Source organism: Phaseolus vulgaris, chromosome 10 (genome assembly GCF_051622355.1).
Source record: "Phaseolus vulgaris cultivar YP4 chromosome 10, ASM5162235v1, whole genome shotgun sequence".
Lineage (NCBI taxonomy): Eukaryota > Viridiplantae > Streptophyta > Magnoliopsida > Fabales > Fabaceae > Phaseolus > Phaseolus vulgaris.
Genome location: NC_143507.1, coordinates 43,851,124 through 43,869,466, shown reverse-complemented (window position 1 = coordinate 43,869,466; position 18,343 = coordinate 43,851,124). Strand labels below are relative to the sequence as shown.

The following is an 18,343-nucleotide window of genomic DNA, read 5'->3' as shown; positions in this document are numbered from 1 at the left end:
AACTCATAATGAATTCATCCAATATCATGATAAAAAATATTATTTAAGAAAAATAGAAAAATCCTTTTCTATGTCTTTGTTGTGATAAAAATAATAATGAAGATGAAATTAATAAGTTTAAAACTCACTTAGGTGGAGATAATGGACAAGTTGAACAAAACAAAATTATAAACAAATATTTGTTTTCAAATGAAACAAATCATTGATAAATTAGATTAAAGAAAACAAACGTAAAATTGATAAATCATTGATAAATTTTATATATGAACTTTACAAATTTGTTGTTTTTATTATCTTTTTTTTTATTTGTGCATGGCCCTAATGCTCCTAAAATTGCAAACATATTACAGAACTTCAATGAGATAGAATTATATGTTTCTATTAGAAATATTATTTACACGGTAGCACATAATGTTTCAAACTATGTGATATATTAAAAGAAATATTCATGTTGTTAGTTAGTGACTTGACTCATCTTTGATTTAATGCTTAATAATTTGAAAATTCATACAACCACTATATTAGGATTTTCAAATGTCACCAAAAAGTATTTGTATGGAGTTCTCGAGTTTCAAGCTAAGTTGACAAGTAAAACGAAAACATTCAAAAATATGAGTTAGATTTTGAGAGATACCATTATAAGTTATTTTAAGTATGTCCTTTCAAACACTTTCACTAATGTTTATGTTATGAAACAAGCTCAGATATATTGTAATTAAACTTCTATAAGTATCAAATTACAAAATCTTGAGATATGATCCATGGTCCATCTCAACTCAATGACACATTTTCTCAAAGTATTAACTTTCAAAAACTAACTCCTATTTTAAAAATCAATCTCCACTACATATCTCTCTTTAAGGACAAAGACTCTTAAGTGTATTAATTTATCCCATGTTTACCCATATGAATAATGGTGTGTTAATATGAAAGTTGCACATTTATTGCCTTTCATATTTGAGTGAGGTTTTACTAGCTTTCAATTTGACCCATGGTTCATGGACCAACCCCAACTCACTTCTAAAATAAGTCTTTTTTTTATTGGCCCCCTTGTTTGTAAATATTATGGAGTTTTCCCAAAAGATATTCCTACATTATTCCCAAAAAGAAAGTTATAATTTACATACACAGAGAACATGTGGTTAATTATCCTACACACAATTTATAATTAGTTGCAGTTGTGTTTGCATCAAAATTATGAAAACATTACTTGTACGGGGCAAGGCTTGAAGCTTTCAATGACCATAAAAACTTGAAGTACCTTTATGATAAGAAATAACTAAACACGAGACATCGTAGATGTATAAAAAAAATTAGGATTCTGAATTTGAGTTGCAGTCACCTTGAGAAAGCAAACATTGTGTCAGATGCTGAGTCGAAAATCTATACATGCATATATGATGATGGTGAATGACTTGAATTTAATAGAATCATTCAAAGACTTGAACTTAGTTGTAAAACTAAGATTCAATAGTATATGCTTAGGAATGTTAAAAATCTAAAGTGGATTCTTGGAAGAAACAAAAAGAACTTAAGAAAGTGATCAGTTTTTGCAAGAAAAGTTGACAACGAGAGATAAAAGGAAATGAATATGAATTCTCCAAGGTTTCAAGTGAAATCATCATATTTAGAGATAGAATTTGAATACATTATGAGAAAACTAATAAGGGAGGAAGTTCATAAAAGTAACTTAAGTATTCATCCTGATGCAATAAAGATGTATCAAAACTTAAAGAAAATGTTATGGTAATTTGGAATAAAAAGGTAGTGGTGGAGTTTGTTGCATGTTGTTTAATGTGTTAGAAAGCAAAAGAAGAACATAAAAAAACCCTTATGGGAAACTACAATCCTTAAATGTTCCAAAAATGGAAATAAGAATATATATATATATATATATTGATTTTGTGACGTTTTCCAAAAACTATGTATGGTCATGATGTAATTTTGTGAATAGACTAACAAAATTTGTTCATTTTCTACCTATTAACGTTCACTAGTACAAAATTTGAAAACAACGACCATTTATTTAGTGCGGCTTTGCGTTTAAACGCATTTGTAAAAAACGCGGTGGCATTTTTGTAATTAAATTGATTTACAAATGCGGTTCTAGGGTAAGACCGTATTTGTAAATCAATTTTACCCTAAAAATAGAAGCGCGCCACTGGTTTTCACTTTCACTTTCGTCTTCTCCGCTCTTCGTTTCAACGTTCTCAGCTCTCTCCGCTTTGCATTGTAAGTTTCAGCTCTCTCTGCTTCAACGTTTGTTTTCGTTTTCGTTTTTGTCATTGTCATTATTCACTTCCTTGGCATTGTCATTTCGTTTCCTTACTCGTTTTCTGCATATAGGTGGTTACTGTTCTATTGGTTCGCTGGTTTTTTCTGCTCCGCCACCGCCACTGCTTCCGCCACCGCCTTCGCCTACGCCTTCGTCTTCGTCTCCGATCACCATCAACCTAAAGGTTGGTGTTGTATTTATTTAATATTTTGAATTTATATTTAAAATTTTGAATTCATATTTAATATTTTGAATTTTTATTTTTCTGTATTATAATATATATTTAATTAATAACTAATACAACAATGTATAACTAATAACTAATAATTTATATATTTGTGTGTATTTTGAATTTTTTGTATTATATAATTTCTATTTTCTTAAATTTATATTATATATAAATTCTATTTTTGTAATTATTTTTATTTTTTGCACTTTCTCTTTGCATATCTTTCTTTTTTTCCCTGGCATCATTTATTTTTTATAATTGTCACTTTAAACTACTTTTACTTAAATAAAAATGAATATGATATTAATCTTTATGGAATTATAATTCTATAGTGTATTAAACTTTGTTCTAGAATTTTAATTTTAGAAGTGACATATTTAGTTAGTTGTTAATTACATTTTAATAAAAGTTTTATGTTATGTTAGTTATTGTTACTTTTAGAATAGAAATATCGTGTTTGGATTGAGTCCGGGGGTGTTCGACCCTCGGCAAATGTGTGAGATTGAAGAGAATACTAATTATTAGAAAATCCTAACTATATTCCAGAATATATAATGGATCGAAGTTGGATTAATGCTGTTCGTATAAGTGATGAGTACGAAAGGGGAGTAGAGGAATTTATACAATTTGCGCAGCGTAACGCGATTATTAGTGGTCATGATGGAGCAAAGATCAGGTGTCCGTGCGTTAACTGTTTGAATGGAAGGATACTGGATGTGAATATCATGAGGGAACACCTGCTATGTGATGGGTTTCTTCGATCTTATACAACTTGGACATGGCATGGTGAATTATTAAATTTACCACGTGTTTCCGTAACTGAAGAATATGTGGGTTCTACCATGGATGAAGCAGTACACGATGATGGAGATGATGATCGATTGGAGGACATGATTCGTGATGTGGGAGCTGAGTGTTTTGCAAAAGCGCATGGATATGAAAGTATGTCAAAAGATGCAGAGACTCCTTTGTATCCTGGATCAACTAACTTCACACGGTTGTCGGCGGTGTTAAGATTGATGAATTTGAAGGCAATAAACGGATGGACTGATAAAAGCTTCACGGAATTGCTCCAGCTGTTGAAGGATATGCTTCCAGAGGGAAATAGTCTACCTAATCGTAATTACGAGGCAAAAAAGATTCTTTGTCCAATGGGTATGGAGTACAAAAAGATACATGCATGTCCTAATGATTGTATATTATACCGGAAAGATTTTGAATTGTTGAAAAGTTGTCCGAGGTGTGGGTTATCACGTTATAAGTTGAAACAAAAAGATGATGATTCTATTGATGACATGGAAAAGCATGGACCCCCAATGAAGGTTATGTGGTATCTTCCCATCATTCCAAGGATGAAGCGTTTGTTTGCAAACCCAGACGATGCTAAGAATCTTAGATGGCATGCAGATGAGAGGAAATGCGATGGCATGTACCGACATCCAGCTGATTCTATTCAATGGAAGAAATTTGATGATGACTTTCCAGAATTTGGTAAAGAATCAAGAAATATCCGACTTGGTTTAGCTACAGACGGAATGAATCTGTTTGGTAATATGAGTACAAATCACAGTTCATGGCCTGTATTGCTAATTATTTACAACTTACCTCCTGGATTGTGCATGAAGCGAAAATACATGATGTTGTCTATGATGATATCCGGTCCGAAACAACCAGGGAATGATATTGATGTTTATCTAAGTCCCCTAATTGAAGATTTGAAGTTAATGTGGGACCAGGGTGTTGAAGTATTTGACGGATTTGCTAATGAAACTTTCAAGCTTCATGCCATGTTATTTTGCACCATCAATGACTTTCCGGCATATGGTAACTTATCAGGTTATAGTGTTAAGGGTCACAAAGCGTGTCCAATATGCGAAGAAGACACTGCTTCTCAACAATTGAAACATGGAAGGAAAACAGTATATCTTCGGCATCGGAGGTTTCTTAGAAGTCATCATCCTTACCGAAGGTTGAAAAAAGCCTTTAATGGACACCAAGAGGGTAGTGGTCCACCAACTCCATTAACCGGTGTTGAGGTTTACGAAAAGGTAAATAACATAGACCACACCTTCGACAAGTCCAAAAAAAAAGTCATCTGTGACAAATATTTGGAAGAAGAAATCAATCTTCTTTGATCTTCCGTACTGGTCGAGGTTAGAAGTCAGACATTGTATAGATGTAATGCATGTTGAGAAGAATGTGTGTGATAGCTTAATTGGTACACTTCTTAACATTAACGGGAAGACGAAGGATGGTCTAAATGCTCGTTTAGATTTGATTGAGATGAACATACGCGGCGAGTTGGCACCCATACAAATGGGTAAGCGTACATATTTGCCCCCAGCCTGTTACACAATGTCAAAAGATGAAAAAATTAGTTTTTGTCAATGTTTAAAGGGTGTGAAAGTGCCACAAGGACATTCCTCAAATGTGAAGAGTCTAGTGTCAATGCAAGATTTGAAGTTAATTGGGTTGAAGTCTCATGATTGTCACATCTTGATACAACAGTTGTTGCCGGTAGCTATCCGTGGGATCTTACCAAAAGATGTTAGACACACCATAACCCGTTTGTGCTCATTCTTCTCTTCCATCTGTTGTAAAGTCATTGATCCCTCAAAACTAGATGAACTTCAAAATGAAATTGTTGTTATCTTGTGTGAATTGGAAATGTTTTTTCCTCCGTCTTTTTTTGACATCATGGTTCATCTAGTGGTGCATCTGGTAAGAGAGGTTAGATTGTGTGGACCAGTGTACTTAAGATGGATGTATCCTGTTGAGCGGTATATGAAAATTTTGAAAGGTTATGTGAAAAATCATTATCGTCCAGAGGCTTCAATGATTGAAAGGTACATAGCTGAAGAAAGTATTGAATTTTGTTCAGAGTACATGACAAAAGCAAATCCAATAGGTGTTCCAGCTAATTCATGGCACCACAGGCGTTCTACAAGTAAATGTTTACGTGGTGTGAATATTGTAAGCAAATCTCGATCAGAAGTCTTGCAAGCACATTTGTACATATTGAATAACACAGATGAAGTTGTACCTTACATAGAAGCTCATAAAGCCATTGTGAAGGCAAATAACCCAAGACAAACAGAGAAATGGGTCTTGATGGAACATAATAGAACTTTCATGCCTTGGTTTAAAGATGAGGTGTTCAAGGATTCAACGGCATCAGAGAAATCTCAACAGGGGACGTATTCTAAGAATGTGGAAACAGGGGTCACTTCTCCTCCACCACCTTTTCGCCATGAAAAATGGAAGAGGGCCCGAATTAAAAAGTCGGGTGCACCAAGTTCCGAGCAATCCGGGGTTATAATCGAAAAAATTGTAAGTTATTTTTGTTATTTTCAATTTTTTTAAAGCATTAATTATATTAATGATTGAAAATATGATTTTTGTGTACTCTTGCAGGATTCCTTGGAATCCGACGGTACATTTGTTGCTGAAGGTCGTCACGATATCCTGGTTGAAGCAATTGGACGACCTGAACACTCTGGTCGTGTTCGTGCCGCTGGACAAGGGGTCGGAATTAAACTTTATTTTGGAGTTTCAGAACGACAGCCATCCTCCTCCTCCTCCTCCAAGAAGGAAACTCAAATGAAGACTAAGTTACGTGAAGAAATAATGGAGGAGATGAGAAAGGAGACTGATTTGATGTGGCTGGAGATGAAAAAGGAGAATGATCGAATGCGACAAGAGTTTCTATCGCAACAAGTTTGTGCTGAGCCGATTGAACCCCTTGTTAGTCCCACTCCCAAGAGCACAAAGGGGAGTTGTGCGGCTCCTCCAACATCAGGGGATGATATCAATGGGCAGACAGAGGATTGTGAGCTACTGGTAGTGGGCGACAAACTTCCTCGGGTGGTGGCACTTGGAAAAGTCTATAAAAACGCCACCACCTTACATAACGTTCCTCTCTCCCCTGATGTGGCGAAGGTAACAGTTGAAAAAGTACGATTTCCTGATGCTCGTGTTCCACTACCTTAAGATGAGGTAACCACTATGGCCGATGCATTTCAGACATTCGTTGCCTGGCCCAGAGAGCTCATTCGATCTATGCCCGAACCTCATGTAATAATTTCGTTTCATTATATTATTTTTTATTTATATTTATATATTACATATAATTTAATACAAATGTTGTTTATCTTGTAGGAACCTTTTCAGCCACCAAGTCCGAAAAAGAAGCGTGAGGTTCCAATTGACGATCTTATGGCTTCCCTACGTCTCATTGCTAGTCAGATTGGCAATGATCCTTTTCCAGTTCCGTGGGATAATACATTTTTTCAAATCAACACTGAACTGCCACTGATGATTTACAACACAGATTTATCAGAATTTATATCTGGGAGCCAGGAGCTCAATATAAGTATAATTCAATTTTTTATGATGTAAGTATCTTTACCTATTATTCAATTTACTTTATGTTAAATTATTATTGATTATGCTTTAACTAAAAACTTGTAGGTTTTTGCATAGAGTCTGTATCACTGAGGGGAAGGAAAATATGTATGGATTCGTAGATCCTGCATATACTAATCTCGTTGGACCAAACTCAACTGAGACTCAAGCATACATCACTAACATCCTGGAAAAAGAGGGAAAACAAATTTATTTATGCCCTTACATTAATGAGTAAGTTTAATTATATGTCATCAATTATTATTATTTCATGTTTTAAATATTTACTAACTCTTTTCAATGATCATATAGGCATCATTGGCAGTTACTTGTCTTATCAATGGTTGATAAGACTGCTGTGTGGTTCTGTTCCCTACACAAGAAGATGCCCACAAAATTTAAGGATATCATTGATACGTAAGTATAGTATAAACTTAACTTTATATATGTTAGTAATTAACCATCTACTAACGAGGTTTTTTGTATTAACCAGTTCATGGCGTGGATATAACATCCTAAAAGGTCGATCCAGTTCAAATAATTTGAACTACATAAGAGTAAAGGTTTGTAATTTTTTTCTTTCTCTATTATCATTGTTTATCAATATACTAACATATTACTTTTTATTGAATTATATAGTGTAATAAACAACCAGGAAGCTATGAGTGTGGCTATTACATTATGCAATGGATGATTACCATTATAAGACTAGGTGTTAAAATTGGTTGGAAGGAGGTATATGTTAAATCATTTTTATAATTCTTGAACATATATATATCTAGAAACTAATTTATGTCAACTTTGCAATGCAGTTATTCACAGAAGAAACACCAATGAGTGAGGAAGGCATTTCATATGTTAGAGATTCTTGGTCCACATACTTCATTAATTTTTATAACTCTAGCATAAGTAAACAATATTAGTGGTTTTATTATATGTAATTTGATCACTTGTAAATGTACATTTTGATGATTTCAATTGGTTACTACATTTTTGTATTTGTCTGGCTGGGTTTAATCATTATGCAGGTTATTTAAATATATGGTTTCTGCACAAAACAGGATGTACAAAAAAAAAAAGCACTATTTACAAATGCGGTCATTTACCAAGACCGCATTTGTAAATAGTGAATTCGCATTTACAAATGCGGTCTTAGTAAATGACCGCATTTGTAAATAGTGATTTATGAATGCGGTTTTTACCAAGACCGCATTCAGAAATCCTAAACCCCAAACCCACTCCCTAATTCAGAATAATATACAAATGCGGTTACCTAAAATGACCGCATTTGTAAATGTGATTTATGAATGCGGTCATAGGACCGCATTTGTAAATTCCAGATTTACAAATGCGTGTTGATCAAATGCGGTTCTATGACCGCATTTGTAAATTTAAAATAGCCGCATTTGTTTAACTTATCTGCACTAGTGGTTAGATTTTCCTTATACAAACTAACACATTTATATATAAAATAAATTATGAAGTTAAATGTGTACCTTAGAGTATAATTTCATATAAAGACTCTCGTTTAACCTATAGATTTTGGGATAATTTACAAATATCCTTAAGAACAAAAATTAGGCTTAGTTCAGCTTATCATGCTCAAACTAATGGACAATATGAAATGACTATCCAATCTTTAAAGAACTTATTGAGAGCATGTGTCTTATAACAACTTAGAAGTTGGGATCAATTTATACCACTAATAGAGTTTATTTATAACAACAATTTCCTCTCAAGCATATAAATGATCTTATATGAGACTCTATATGAAAAAATATGTAGAACATTGCTGTGTTGGTATGATAATGGAAAATCCTTAATTTTAGGTCCAAAGATAATTCAACAAGCAACTGATGAAATTAAAATGATCATGAAAAAAAATGAAAACTTCTAAAGATAAACATAATTTTTTTTTTATGACAAACAAATGAAACCTCTTGAGTTTGAAGAAGGGGATCATGTTTTCTTGAAAATTACACTCGTAACAAGGGTTGGTGACTCGAATCTAGAAAAAATTCACCCAAATTCATTGGTCATTATCATATCCTTAAACATATTGGTTTTATCACCTACCAAATTGTTTTGACTTTGAACATTTCAAAGCTTCCTAATTTCTTTAGTGTGTCCTAACTTCATAAATATAATCATGATCATCTTCATGCGGTAGAACTTGATATAGTACAACTACAATAAAATCTTACTTAGGATATTTTTTTTAACGAAGATTGGAGATCGAAGGACTACACAACCTCAAGAAAATTACACACCTCTAGTAAAAGAATTATAAAGTTATCAAGAAGAGAACGATATAAATTGGGAATTAAAATTTAATATGAGAGAAGGGTATCTCCATATCACTTTACAACCAAGTGAATTTTGGGGACAAAATTTCTAAAAAAAGGAAGTGATATAACTGTTGGAGATCCCACATCGACTAGAGATTAGAGCCTTTCATTGTATATAAGTGGGTGCAAACCTCAACCTTATGAGTCAGTTTTATGGGGTTGAGTTAGGCTTAAAGTCCACTTTCGTAATATGGTATCAGAGCCATTTCGAGCCTATCCTAGCGAGTATTTGTTGGGCATATCGTGCCACCCGCTATCGGGCCGCTATCGGACCACCCATAATATATAGTCTCATGCACGAGTTGGCAGTCTCGGCTCATTGTATATAAGTGGGTGCAAACCTCAACCTTATGAGCTGGTTTTATGGGATTGAGTTAGGCTTAAAGTCCATTTTGTAATAATAACATCGTCACTTTAAATATATTGATTAAGTAAAAGGAAAATTATTGAAATGAGTCTTATAATTTGATCCTAAATGTGTAAGAGAAAAAATAAGATTACATTTAATGCATGTAATAATAACTTGGAAATTTTGGCTTATAAATATATGAAATAAAATGAAAGATGAAAAAAAATAAGGAGAGGTAGAACACAACATATATATATATAGAGAGAAAGAGAGGGAAAGGGAGAGAGGGAGAATTTGAAACAAGAGAATTTACAAAAATTTAACATTATAGAAATACTTCTAGCTCTAATTTTAAGGTAAGAGGGAATGGGGTCAATTTTTATTATTTAATTCATCTTCCATTACACTCTATTTCTTTTATTATTAATTTATAAATATTTCATTTAATTTATTTTTAGTTATAAAATGATCTTATTTACTAAATTATAATTATGTCATTTAATCTCTAATGATGTACTTGTCTTGTTTATTAATATATAATTATGTCATTTAATCGATCTTCAACTTTGCATTGATCATCTTTATTAAATTTATGTTGACGTCATTTAATTTATTCTAATTACGATTGTATTTACTAAATTTATAATTATGTTATTTAATTTGTCTATAGTTACACACATTTATTAAATTTATAATTTTTTTATTTAATGTCCATTTATGCACTGGTCCTTACATTGTTTTTTGTTTTCATTAATTTATTTGCATGTAACCTAGTGACTCATATCTAATTATTTATTTAAAGTTATTCGGTTGATTCTTATTTTGTTTTGTTTTATTTCACACTCCATCATTTTCAAAATTCAAATAAATACACCTAAAGTAATAATAAAATAAAATAAAAATAAAACTTTTTATTCAATCAACTTGGATAAAAGAAAGTTACATATCTTATTATTACTTATATGTTTTTTTATATATTTGAATGATATATATACATTATTGATATATATATATATACATTATTGATCAAAATAAATATGATGTATCTTAATAATCATCACGTTATGTGATTCTTGATGTCAACAGAGAAATAGTCATAGGTTTTGTTGCAATGAGTTGAGAACAAGCTAATGTATTAGTATATATGTATAGGACGTCACAATTTTGTACAATGCGAGATGAAAAACAAGGACAATGGTGAGGTCTAAGAATGTATTTACTAAGTATGTGTATATCTAGATCGTTTAAAATAGTCTATGGACTATTCATTAGCCAAACTTTGAACATATTTGATATTTGCTTAACTAAATTAAGGTTAGGTTGTGAGTATAAATATCTAGTGTGGACTGATAAGTGACCAGTATTCTCGAGAAAAATAATTATGATTGTACTAATATTTTTAACAAAAAATATTAAACTAATTAATTATTTCTGAAATAACTTTTGATGTTCATAATGAATCATCATGAGTGAAATATGGATCCATGTGATTGATAAATGAGATTGAGTGTTATAGTTATATGTCAAATCCTAAGCCCACATTGTTTGAATTGTATGTTAAATTTATTATGAATGATATTTAAGACTTATTAAGACATCACTATTATTTTGTGTTTTTATTTCATATTTATCATGGTACAAGTATAAGCAAAACATGCTCAACAAGAGTTGTTTGAAAATAAATCTAGATATATTATTTAAAATATTGACTCATGAAAAAACTTAATTTTAATATCCTTAAAAGATATTAAATATGTAAATAATCATTTATTTTGATGTAGAACTATCGTCATTTTACAAAACTTAATATGTTATTGTAATATACTAAAGTAATTATAAAGATGTAAAATATTCACACACATATATAAATATATATGAGGTTATGTTATGATTAATGTTATTTATAATAAAATCTTATTGCATGAAAAAAACCTACTCTAATTTTCTAATTAAATAACAATTATTTATACAATAGTTGAGGTGTTACATCTCACTCAACTCAATCTGACTTGACTCATCCTAATTTAGGTCTGACTCGACTTTGCTCGAGGTGGACCCCACTCAACTTAGTTTAACGTGGGTCTAACATAACTTTACTCGAGATGGACCCAAATTAACTCAACTCAATATGGGCCCAACTAGACTTAACTTGAGGTGTGTATGACTCAATCAACCTTGTATGTGGTGGGCTTGATTTAACTTTTCCTAAGATGGCCCCTACTCAATTCGACCTGAGGTGGATTTGAAATAACTTAACCTGAGGTGGGCCCAACTTGACACAAATAAACAAGGGCCCAACATGGACCTGACTCAACTTGACTTGATGCGGATCTAACTCAACTCAACTTGACATGCATATAACTCAACTCGGCTTAAGGTGGACCAACTCAACTCAACTTAACTCAACTTGTTATACTAAATAATCTATTTTTTTGTTTTAATATATAATATCAACAAGAAAAAATAAAAAGCAAAATTAAATATTTATAGGTTATTTAATATAAATTAATACGATACTTTGAACAATTTTTTATGATAAAATTTACTATTAAAAAGTAGATTTAAGTATCGTTTAATTTTTAAAAAAAATATTACATAAGATAAAGTTTGTAATCATTTATCATAATTTTGAACATCACTTACATACACTACATTTTAGTTATATATATAAACGATATAATTTTTTTAATATTATTAATCTACCTTTAGTTTTTTTAATCTTTATCATTAAAAACCTACTTAAACAATGAATACTAACAATAAAAAGTAAGGAGGAAAAAATACCTACTTTAACCAAGCACAAATATTTAGGTTTTAGGGTTTTTAATAGGACCAATGTGTCTCAATTTGATATCCATCTTGCTAATTTTTTTTTTATATATTTACATGAAAAAAGCAAATACTTTTTTTTATATCCATCTTACTTATTTTTAAAATAAAAAAATTAAATATATACATAAAAAATTTAATTTTACTTTTGATCGAATGAATAATTATTTAGTAAAAATGAAAACAAAAAAAATTCATCCTATATATTTTAAAATAAATAATTATTTTAAAAACACTTATTATAAGTTAAAATATTAAAGTGTCTCCGTGAACACAAGAAGCTGAACAAAGGCAGAGATTAAAACGGAACGTTTCAAGAGAAGCAGTGTTTCAGTGGTTAGGTCTTCTGCAACCTTCACACACTGCAATTTCTAATTGTAATGCTACTCTGAAGTCGCTTTGCTATTCCCATTATCCCTCTTCACTTCCACACGCATCAATTTCCAACCATGACGGGTATTTCTTGAATCTTAATCTTTCTACTTTTTTCCCTCTTTCTAGTTTTTCATTTGCAATTTCATGATATTTTTTAACTTTATTATATGGGTTTGGTTGCAAATTGATTATTCTATTATGTTTGGACTCTGGGTAATTTCCCAATAGCGTTAATCAAGACTTATATGTTGTTGTGCTTTGTTACGCAGACTTCAAACAAGAACAAGATATGGAGATTGAAGCATTAGAAGCCATACTTATGGATGAATTCAAAGGTTTGTTTTTATATGAATGGCATTTTGTATATGCCAATTTACTTGTCATTCGGTTTTTCCACTGAGAAAAAGGGCTTTATTTTTTGTTTGACATTCCATGGTAGAAATACACTCTGGTGAAAGTGGCTTAAGTACTTCCAATCGGTGCTTCCAAATAAAGGTTGTTGCGCAGGTAATGTTCCTCCTTCTTTTAGTGTGGTTTATCATGGTTTGCCTTTTTATGTACTTTTTGTAAGTCTGAAGGATTGGTTTGTAACAGAACACTGTGGTTTTGTTTGATTCATACTCCATATAGCTGGCCTCATTCTTACCCTATTGGAAAGTGCCTATGTTGTTGAAATCTATGGCATGATAATCATGATAGTTCCTCTTATGCAGCTTATTTATGATGGAGACATTTGGTGTTTTATGTTACTCTAATCCATATAATTGGAATAGTAGTTTACTTTTCTTTTTCTATTTTTTTGAAATTCTTTTGTTGTTGAGAAGAGAGGAGAAGATGTGCACACTGATAACACTCACTGAAATTAGTTGGAATAATATGAATGTCCTCTTTTGGTTAAATGTAGCTTGTTGTGCAAAGTTTGCTGTAGTTTTAGCCTTAGGAGATTTAGAAGTTGGGTTTATTTCCACTTCTCCCCGACTGATGCAATGTACGTAGGGAACTGAGACGTCTTCCCAATCAAATAACTTAGCAAAAATTACCCTTATATTTATCTCAATATTATTCTTTTGTACAGGATGATGATACTGATGGGCCAATAACTAATCCAGGTTTACTTTTTCTTTCTCTTTAGTATCTTTTCTTTTCCATGTTGGTGTTCAGTTTGACTGAACACGTACTTTAGATTTTGGAATATCTTGTTTTTCTTCCCAAGATATTGCTTTAGTTTTGGAGATTATTTACTGCATAATGTATGAAGGACGCATTTGATATTTTTGTTTCAGCTCAACTGGCTTTGATCTTTTCACACACAGAAAGATATCCCGATGAACCTCCCCTTTTAAATTTGAAAAGGTTAGTATTGCTATTATAATTGTGTAATATTTATTGTATTTTTTGTTTGTCTGTCCAGTTAATTTCATGCGCATTATAATGTTTTTGTTTCATTTTTTTAAACACTAACATTGTGACATGGTTTTATTTCATCTATACTAACAGTTTGCAAGGAATACATACTGAAGATCTAAGGATTTTGAAAGAAAAACTTCTACAAGAGGTAGTCTTTTGCAATGCAGTTTTGTTATTTAATGTTTGGTCAGATATGGTCTGTGTGCTATTCTTGCATTGATTGTTATTCAGATTGGAAGACATCTTAATAGCCACTCTAAATTTAATATGTTTGCAGTCATTTGTGCATTTTCATGTTGCACAAGAACTGATGGTTATGAAACTCTAGATTTTCGGTGGATTCTGGCTAGGTTATGTATATTTTGATGCAAAACTTGTGTTCCACAGGCTTCTGAAAATCTTGGTATGGCTATGATATACACACTTGTTACCTCAGCAAAAGAATGGCTGTCTGACCGGTTTTGTCAAGACTCTGTTGATGACAGTAATGAAGCAGAAGAGGCAGCCAAAGATGATGTAAGACTGTAGTCTATTTTGTAAATTTCTTTCAAAATTTTAGTTAGTGTACTTAAATTGAATTATTTTTAGAGACTATTTCAATTATCAATTATAGATATATTCTATTATTATTATAATCAATTTTAGGAAATGAGTTTTAGTTTTGGATCGTTGGATATGTTGGGTGAAAGGTAGTTTTAAGATAATCTATTTCATTTGGATTGTTTTTTTAAAGTAAAATTACGAAAAATTTGGTATGAACTAGGAAGTGATTTGTATGAGTTGGCTCTGCATCAATTCGATTGTTGGTGTTAAATGGGAAAACATTAAATAACAAAACTTATTTGGATGGTGTATGTTAACATTATATGGAATGACACTTAAGCTAATACGTGTAGAGTGGTGAAGATTCTTGACAGGATATCAATGTGAGAGAATGGTAATTTTATCCCTTTAAACACTAATGATGGAGAGGGGGATTCTATCCTTCAAATGGATTTGGATCCTTTAATGTGAAAAATGAAAGGGGAATGACTAGCTGGTGTGGTGATGCAAGGAGCTTGAGTCTTGTAATGACTAGCCGAGACATTGAACACCCTTTTAAAGTGGAGTCTGCCCTGCCTCTCTTAATTGCCTGGCTTTAAGGAATGAGTTTTCCTTTACATTAAGTTGGTATGGTATCAAAGCTCAGTTTTTCTGCGCACGAGTGTGGGTGGACTCTCTTTTCAACCATATAGGACTTATGCAGGCAGTCAATTATGAGACACACAACTCCCATGCATGATAGAGTCTTTTCCCTCCTAGCAACCTGACATTCGGGAATGGGCCTCTCTTAGACATATTGGGGGTCCACCCTAATTCTTCTGTCGCCCACGACATACAGAATTTACCCATTTAGTATTGGAAGGGAATATAACCCCTTAAGATAGATGTATGGGCTCATGAGCTGACTTGTACTTTCAGGAAATATAATTGCTAAAAGCTTTAGTTGTATGTAAATATTATAGTTCCTAAATACCTAAGATCAGCTGCATGGAATATGCTTTCTTTGAATACCATGTCTCCTGAAAACATAAGCTATTGGGTTAGGTGGAGGCTCTTGAATTTTTTTATTTTTTACATCTCTGGCATATCCTCTTGCAGAAAGTCCTTGGGCTCTGAGCATGGGCGCTGCATAGCATCTTAACCCAAGATTAGAGCTATATACACTGAATATTAATAAAGACTATAAATGAGATTGCTACAAACCTACAATTTGAAGATAAATTTTAAAAACATAAAAATGAACTTCCACAGACGAAATAAAATAAAATAAGAAAGTTATCGAGGTATAATTCTTATTGTCCCTAAAACGTTTTAAAATTATTATTATTATTGTTACACGCTGACTATATTTTTAATTACTTAGGCTAATGTATGCTTCATGCATTGTATCCTATACTTGAGAATTTGCTCTATCCCAGTTATTAAACTTACAATTCATGGTTCATTAATTAATGAGTAATGCTAACAAGATCACTGTTACTGAAGGTTATGCTATCTCCAATAATACTTGTACCTTACTGCACCTGTTTTGATGTTTAATTTTTTAATCATATTGATTTGATCAGTGAAAGCCATTATTTGAGCTTAGATGCCTAGTAGCTTCGTATGTTTTTTACTATGAAGGAAAATAATAATTTTCTCTATAATAATTTGGGTTCAATAACCACTAGTGTTCATTTCCTCCTTTGGGATTGTCACAAAAGTTTTCCCACTAGTTTGCCCTTAGTAAATGATCACGTAGAATTATAGACTAGACATTCATTTTTTTTATTATAATTACTTGTCCATTAATGTTTTCTAAAGGATTGTCCTGTAGTTCTTAATTATCATATTAGTTATTGCAGTAGCTCTGGATTCATTTTAAGATGACGCATTTCCTCTGCAATATATTTTTTTTATAATTTTATGCATTTGCCTATGAAATTGTGTTTTAAAAGCTCCCTGATAATTTTATCTATCCAACATTTTAGATAGTGATACCTCACGGAGAACCAGTTACTGTTGAAACATTTTTGGCATGGAGAGAAAGGTTTGAAGCAGAACTAGCATTGGAACGAGCCAAGTAAGCTCCTTTTAGTTTTTTAAATCTCTTAATATCCAAATTTTTTGAAAGACAGGTTTTCTGTTGACTAATCAATCTTCTTCACAAGTCCATGTAACGATACCTAATTCATGATTATCTGTGGGGGTAGAGGTTTTAAATTTATGTATCATGTTTATAGCCGGAAGAAGACAAGGGAAAGATAATGGAGGTGGGTGTATTATAAATTTGAAATGCCAATTTGTTTCAATTTCAGGCTAATGCCCGAATCTGTGCTAACAGCTCCTAAGGAAAAGAAGCTTGGTGGTAGACAATGGTTTGAAAGTGGAAGAGCGGTACCTTCTTTTCCTAACTATTCTTATTCCTACCTTGGTGTCCTAAATTAATATTTTTTGTGTTAAACTTTCTACAGCTCAAGTGAATTTGGTACTTGCTACTAAACTAAACCATTAACCTGAGATTGTTTTATATTTAATTAAAAAGAAACCGTAACTTGGAATTGATAATGTCTGAAAAAAGGTCCATGGGCTATAAAATATATATTCCTAAAATTCGTTAGAAAATGGTAGAATTGAGATAATTATTACAAAGTTTAAGTTGTAAAATTGATCACTGGTGGCCTGGTTACCTCTAGTTCACTTCATTCAAAATTCAACCACAGTAGTGGTTAATACATCCTGGTTGTTGAAGATAATCATCCAAGGTTCCTTATTAATGAATCTTGACCAAGAGTAATTGATAACATAAATAATTCTCTTAAAATTCCATCAACCATTGCACTTGGTTAATGGATCATGTTTCTTAAAATCTAATTTGTATTATAATTCTCTTAAATTTTATGAACACATAAATATACCTGCTATTTTTGTTCATTCACAGAAAGGAGTGGCTGCTGCTGTCAACGAGGAATCTGATGTGGAGGATGAGGAAGACATTGACTTTGATGAAGATGATTTTGAAGGTACACTTCTTGTTCTTTCTGTCTCTTTGAAACAAATCCTCTAATTCTGTAAGTGTTCTGTGTTTGTCTCGGCAGATGACGAAGAGGAGGATATGCTTGAGCATTATCTGGCTGAAAAAACTGATTCTTCCAGCAGAGCTAGTTAAATTGAATATGTTGCATACCCGGCAGAGTTTTATAGTTTGCATATCTGGCAGAGTTTTACAGGTTGCTCTCATTCTGAGGGAGAGGGACTTTCTGCCATCTTTCTAGGAGTGGGTGATTTGGTTTATGATATTATCAGGTACAATGCAGAAGTGTTTGATGTATGATGTTCTATTTCTCTTGAGCACCGTTTCATATAAAAGAAATGCTTTTTGTTTGTATCATCATCCTTAAATTGTATGAAATCTTTATAACTCAGTTTGAAGTAGAAGAAATAAGATAAATTTGTTTGAACGTGAATGTGTGGAATTTTGTTTTATCATTTTTCTCATCATATTTCTCAAAAACATGATTTAAATGAAAGTTATGTAACTTTGTATAAAAGGAACTTTAGGCTTAAACTTATTGTCATAATTGTAACTTGGTACCTTCCCCGAA

The 18,343-nt window shown here is 32.0% G+C and overlaps 1 protein-coding gene across 1 annotated transcript; it reads left to right on the top strand.

Annotated features, from left to right (window-relative positions):
- Window positions 1-12,690: 12,690 nt before the first annotated feature.
- Window positions 12,691-18,205, top strand: LOC137818893 (Ubiquitin-conjugating enzyme family protein). Its single transcript, XM_068622539.2, has 11 exons — window positions 12,691-12,890; window positions 13,079-13,144; window positions 13,249-13,316; window positions 13,885-13,918; window positions 14,093-14,162; window positions 14,307-14,364; window positions 14,604-14,732; window positions 16,730-16,821; window positions 17,057-17,135; window positions 17,680-17,761; window positions 17,837-18,205. The coding sequence occupies exons 1-11, from the start codon at window positions 12,884-12,886 to the stop codon at window positions 17,905-17,907; spliced, it is 756 nt and encodes a 251-aa protein (XP_068478640.2). The 5' UTR covers window positions 12,691-12,883; the 3' UTR covers window positions 17,908-18,205.
- The last annotated feature ends 138 nt before the right edge of the window (window positions 18,206-18,343 follow it).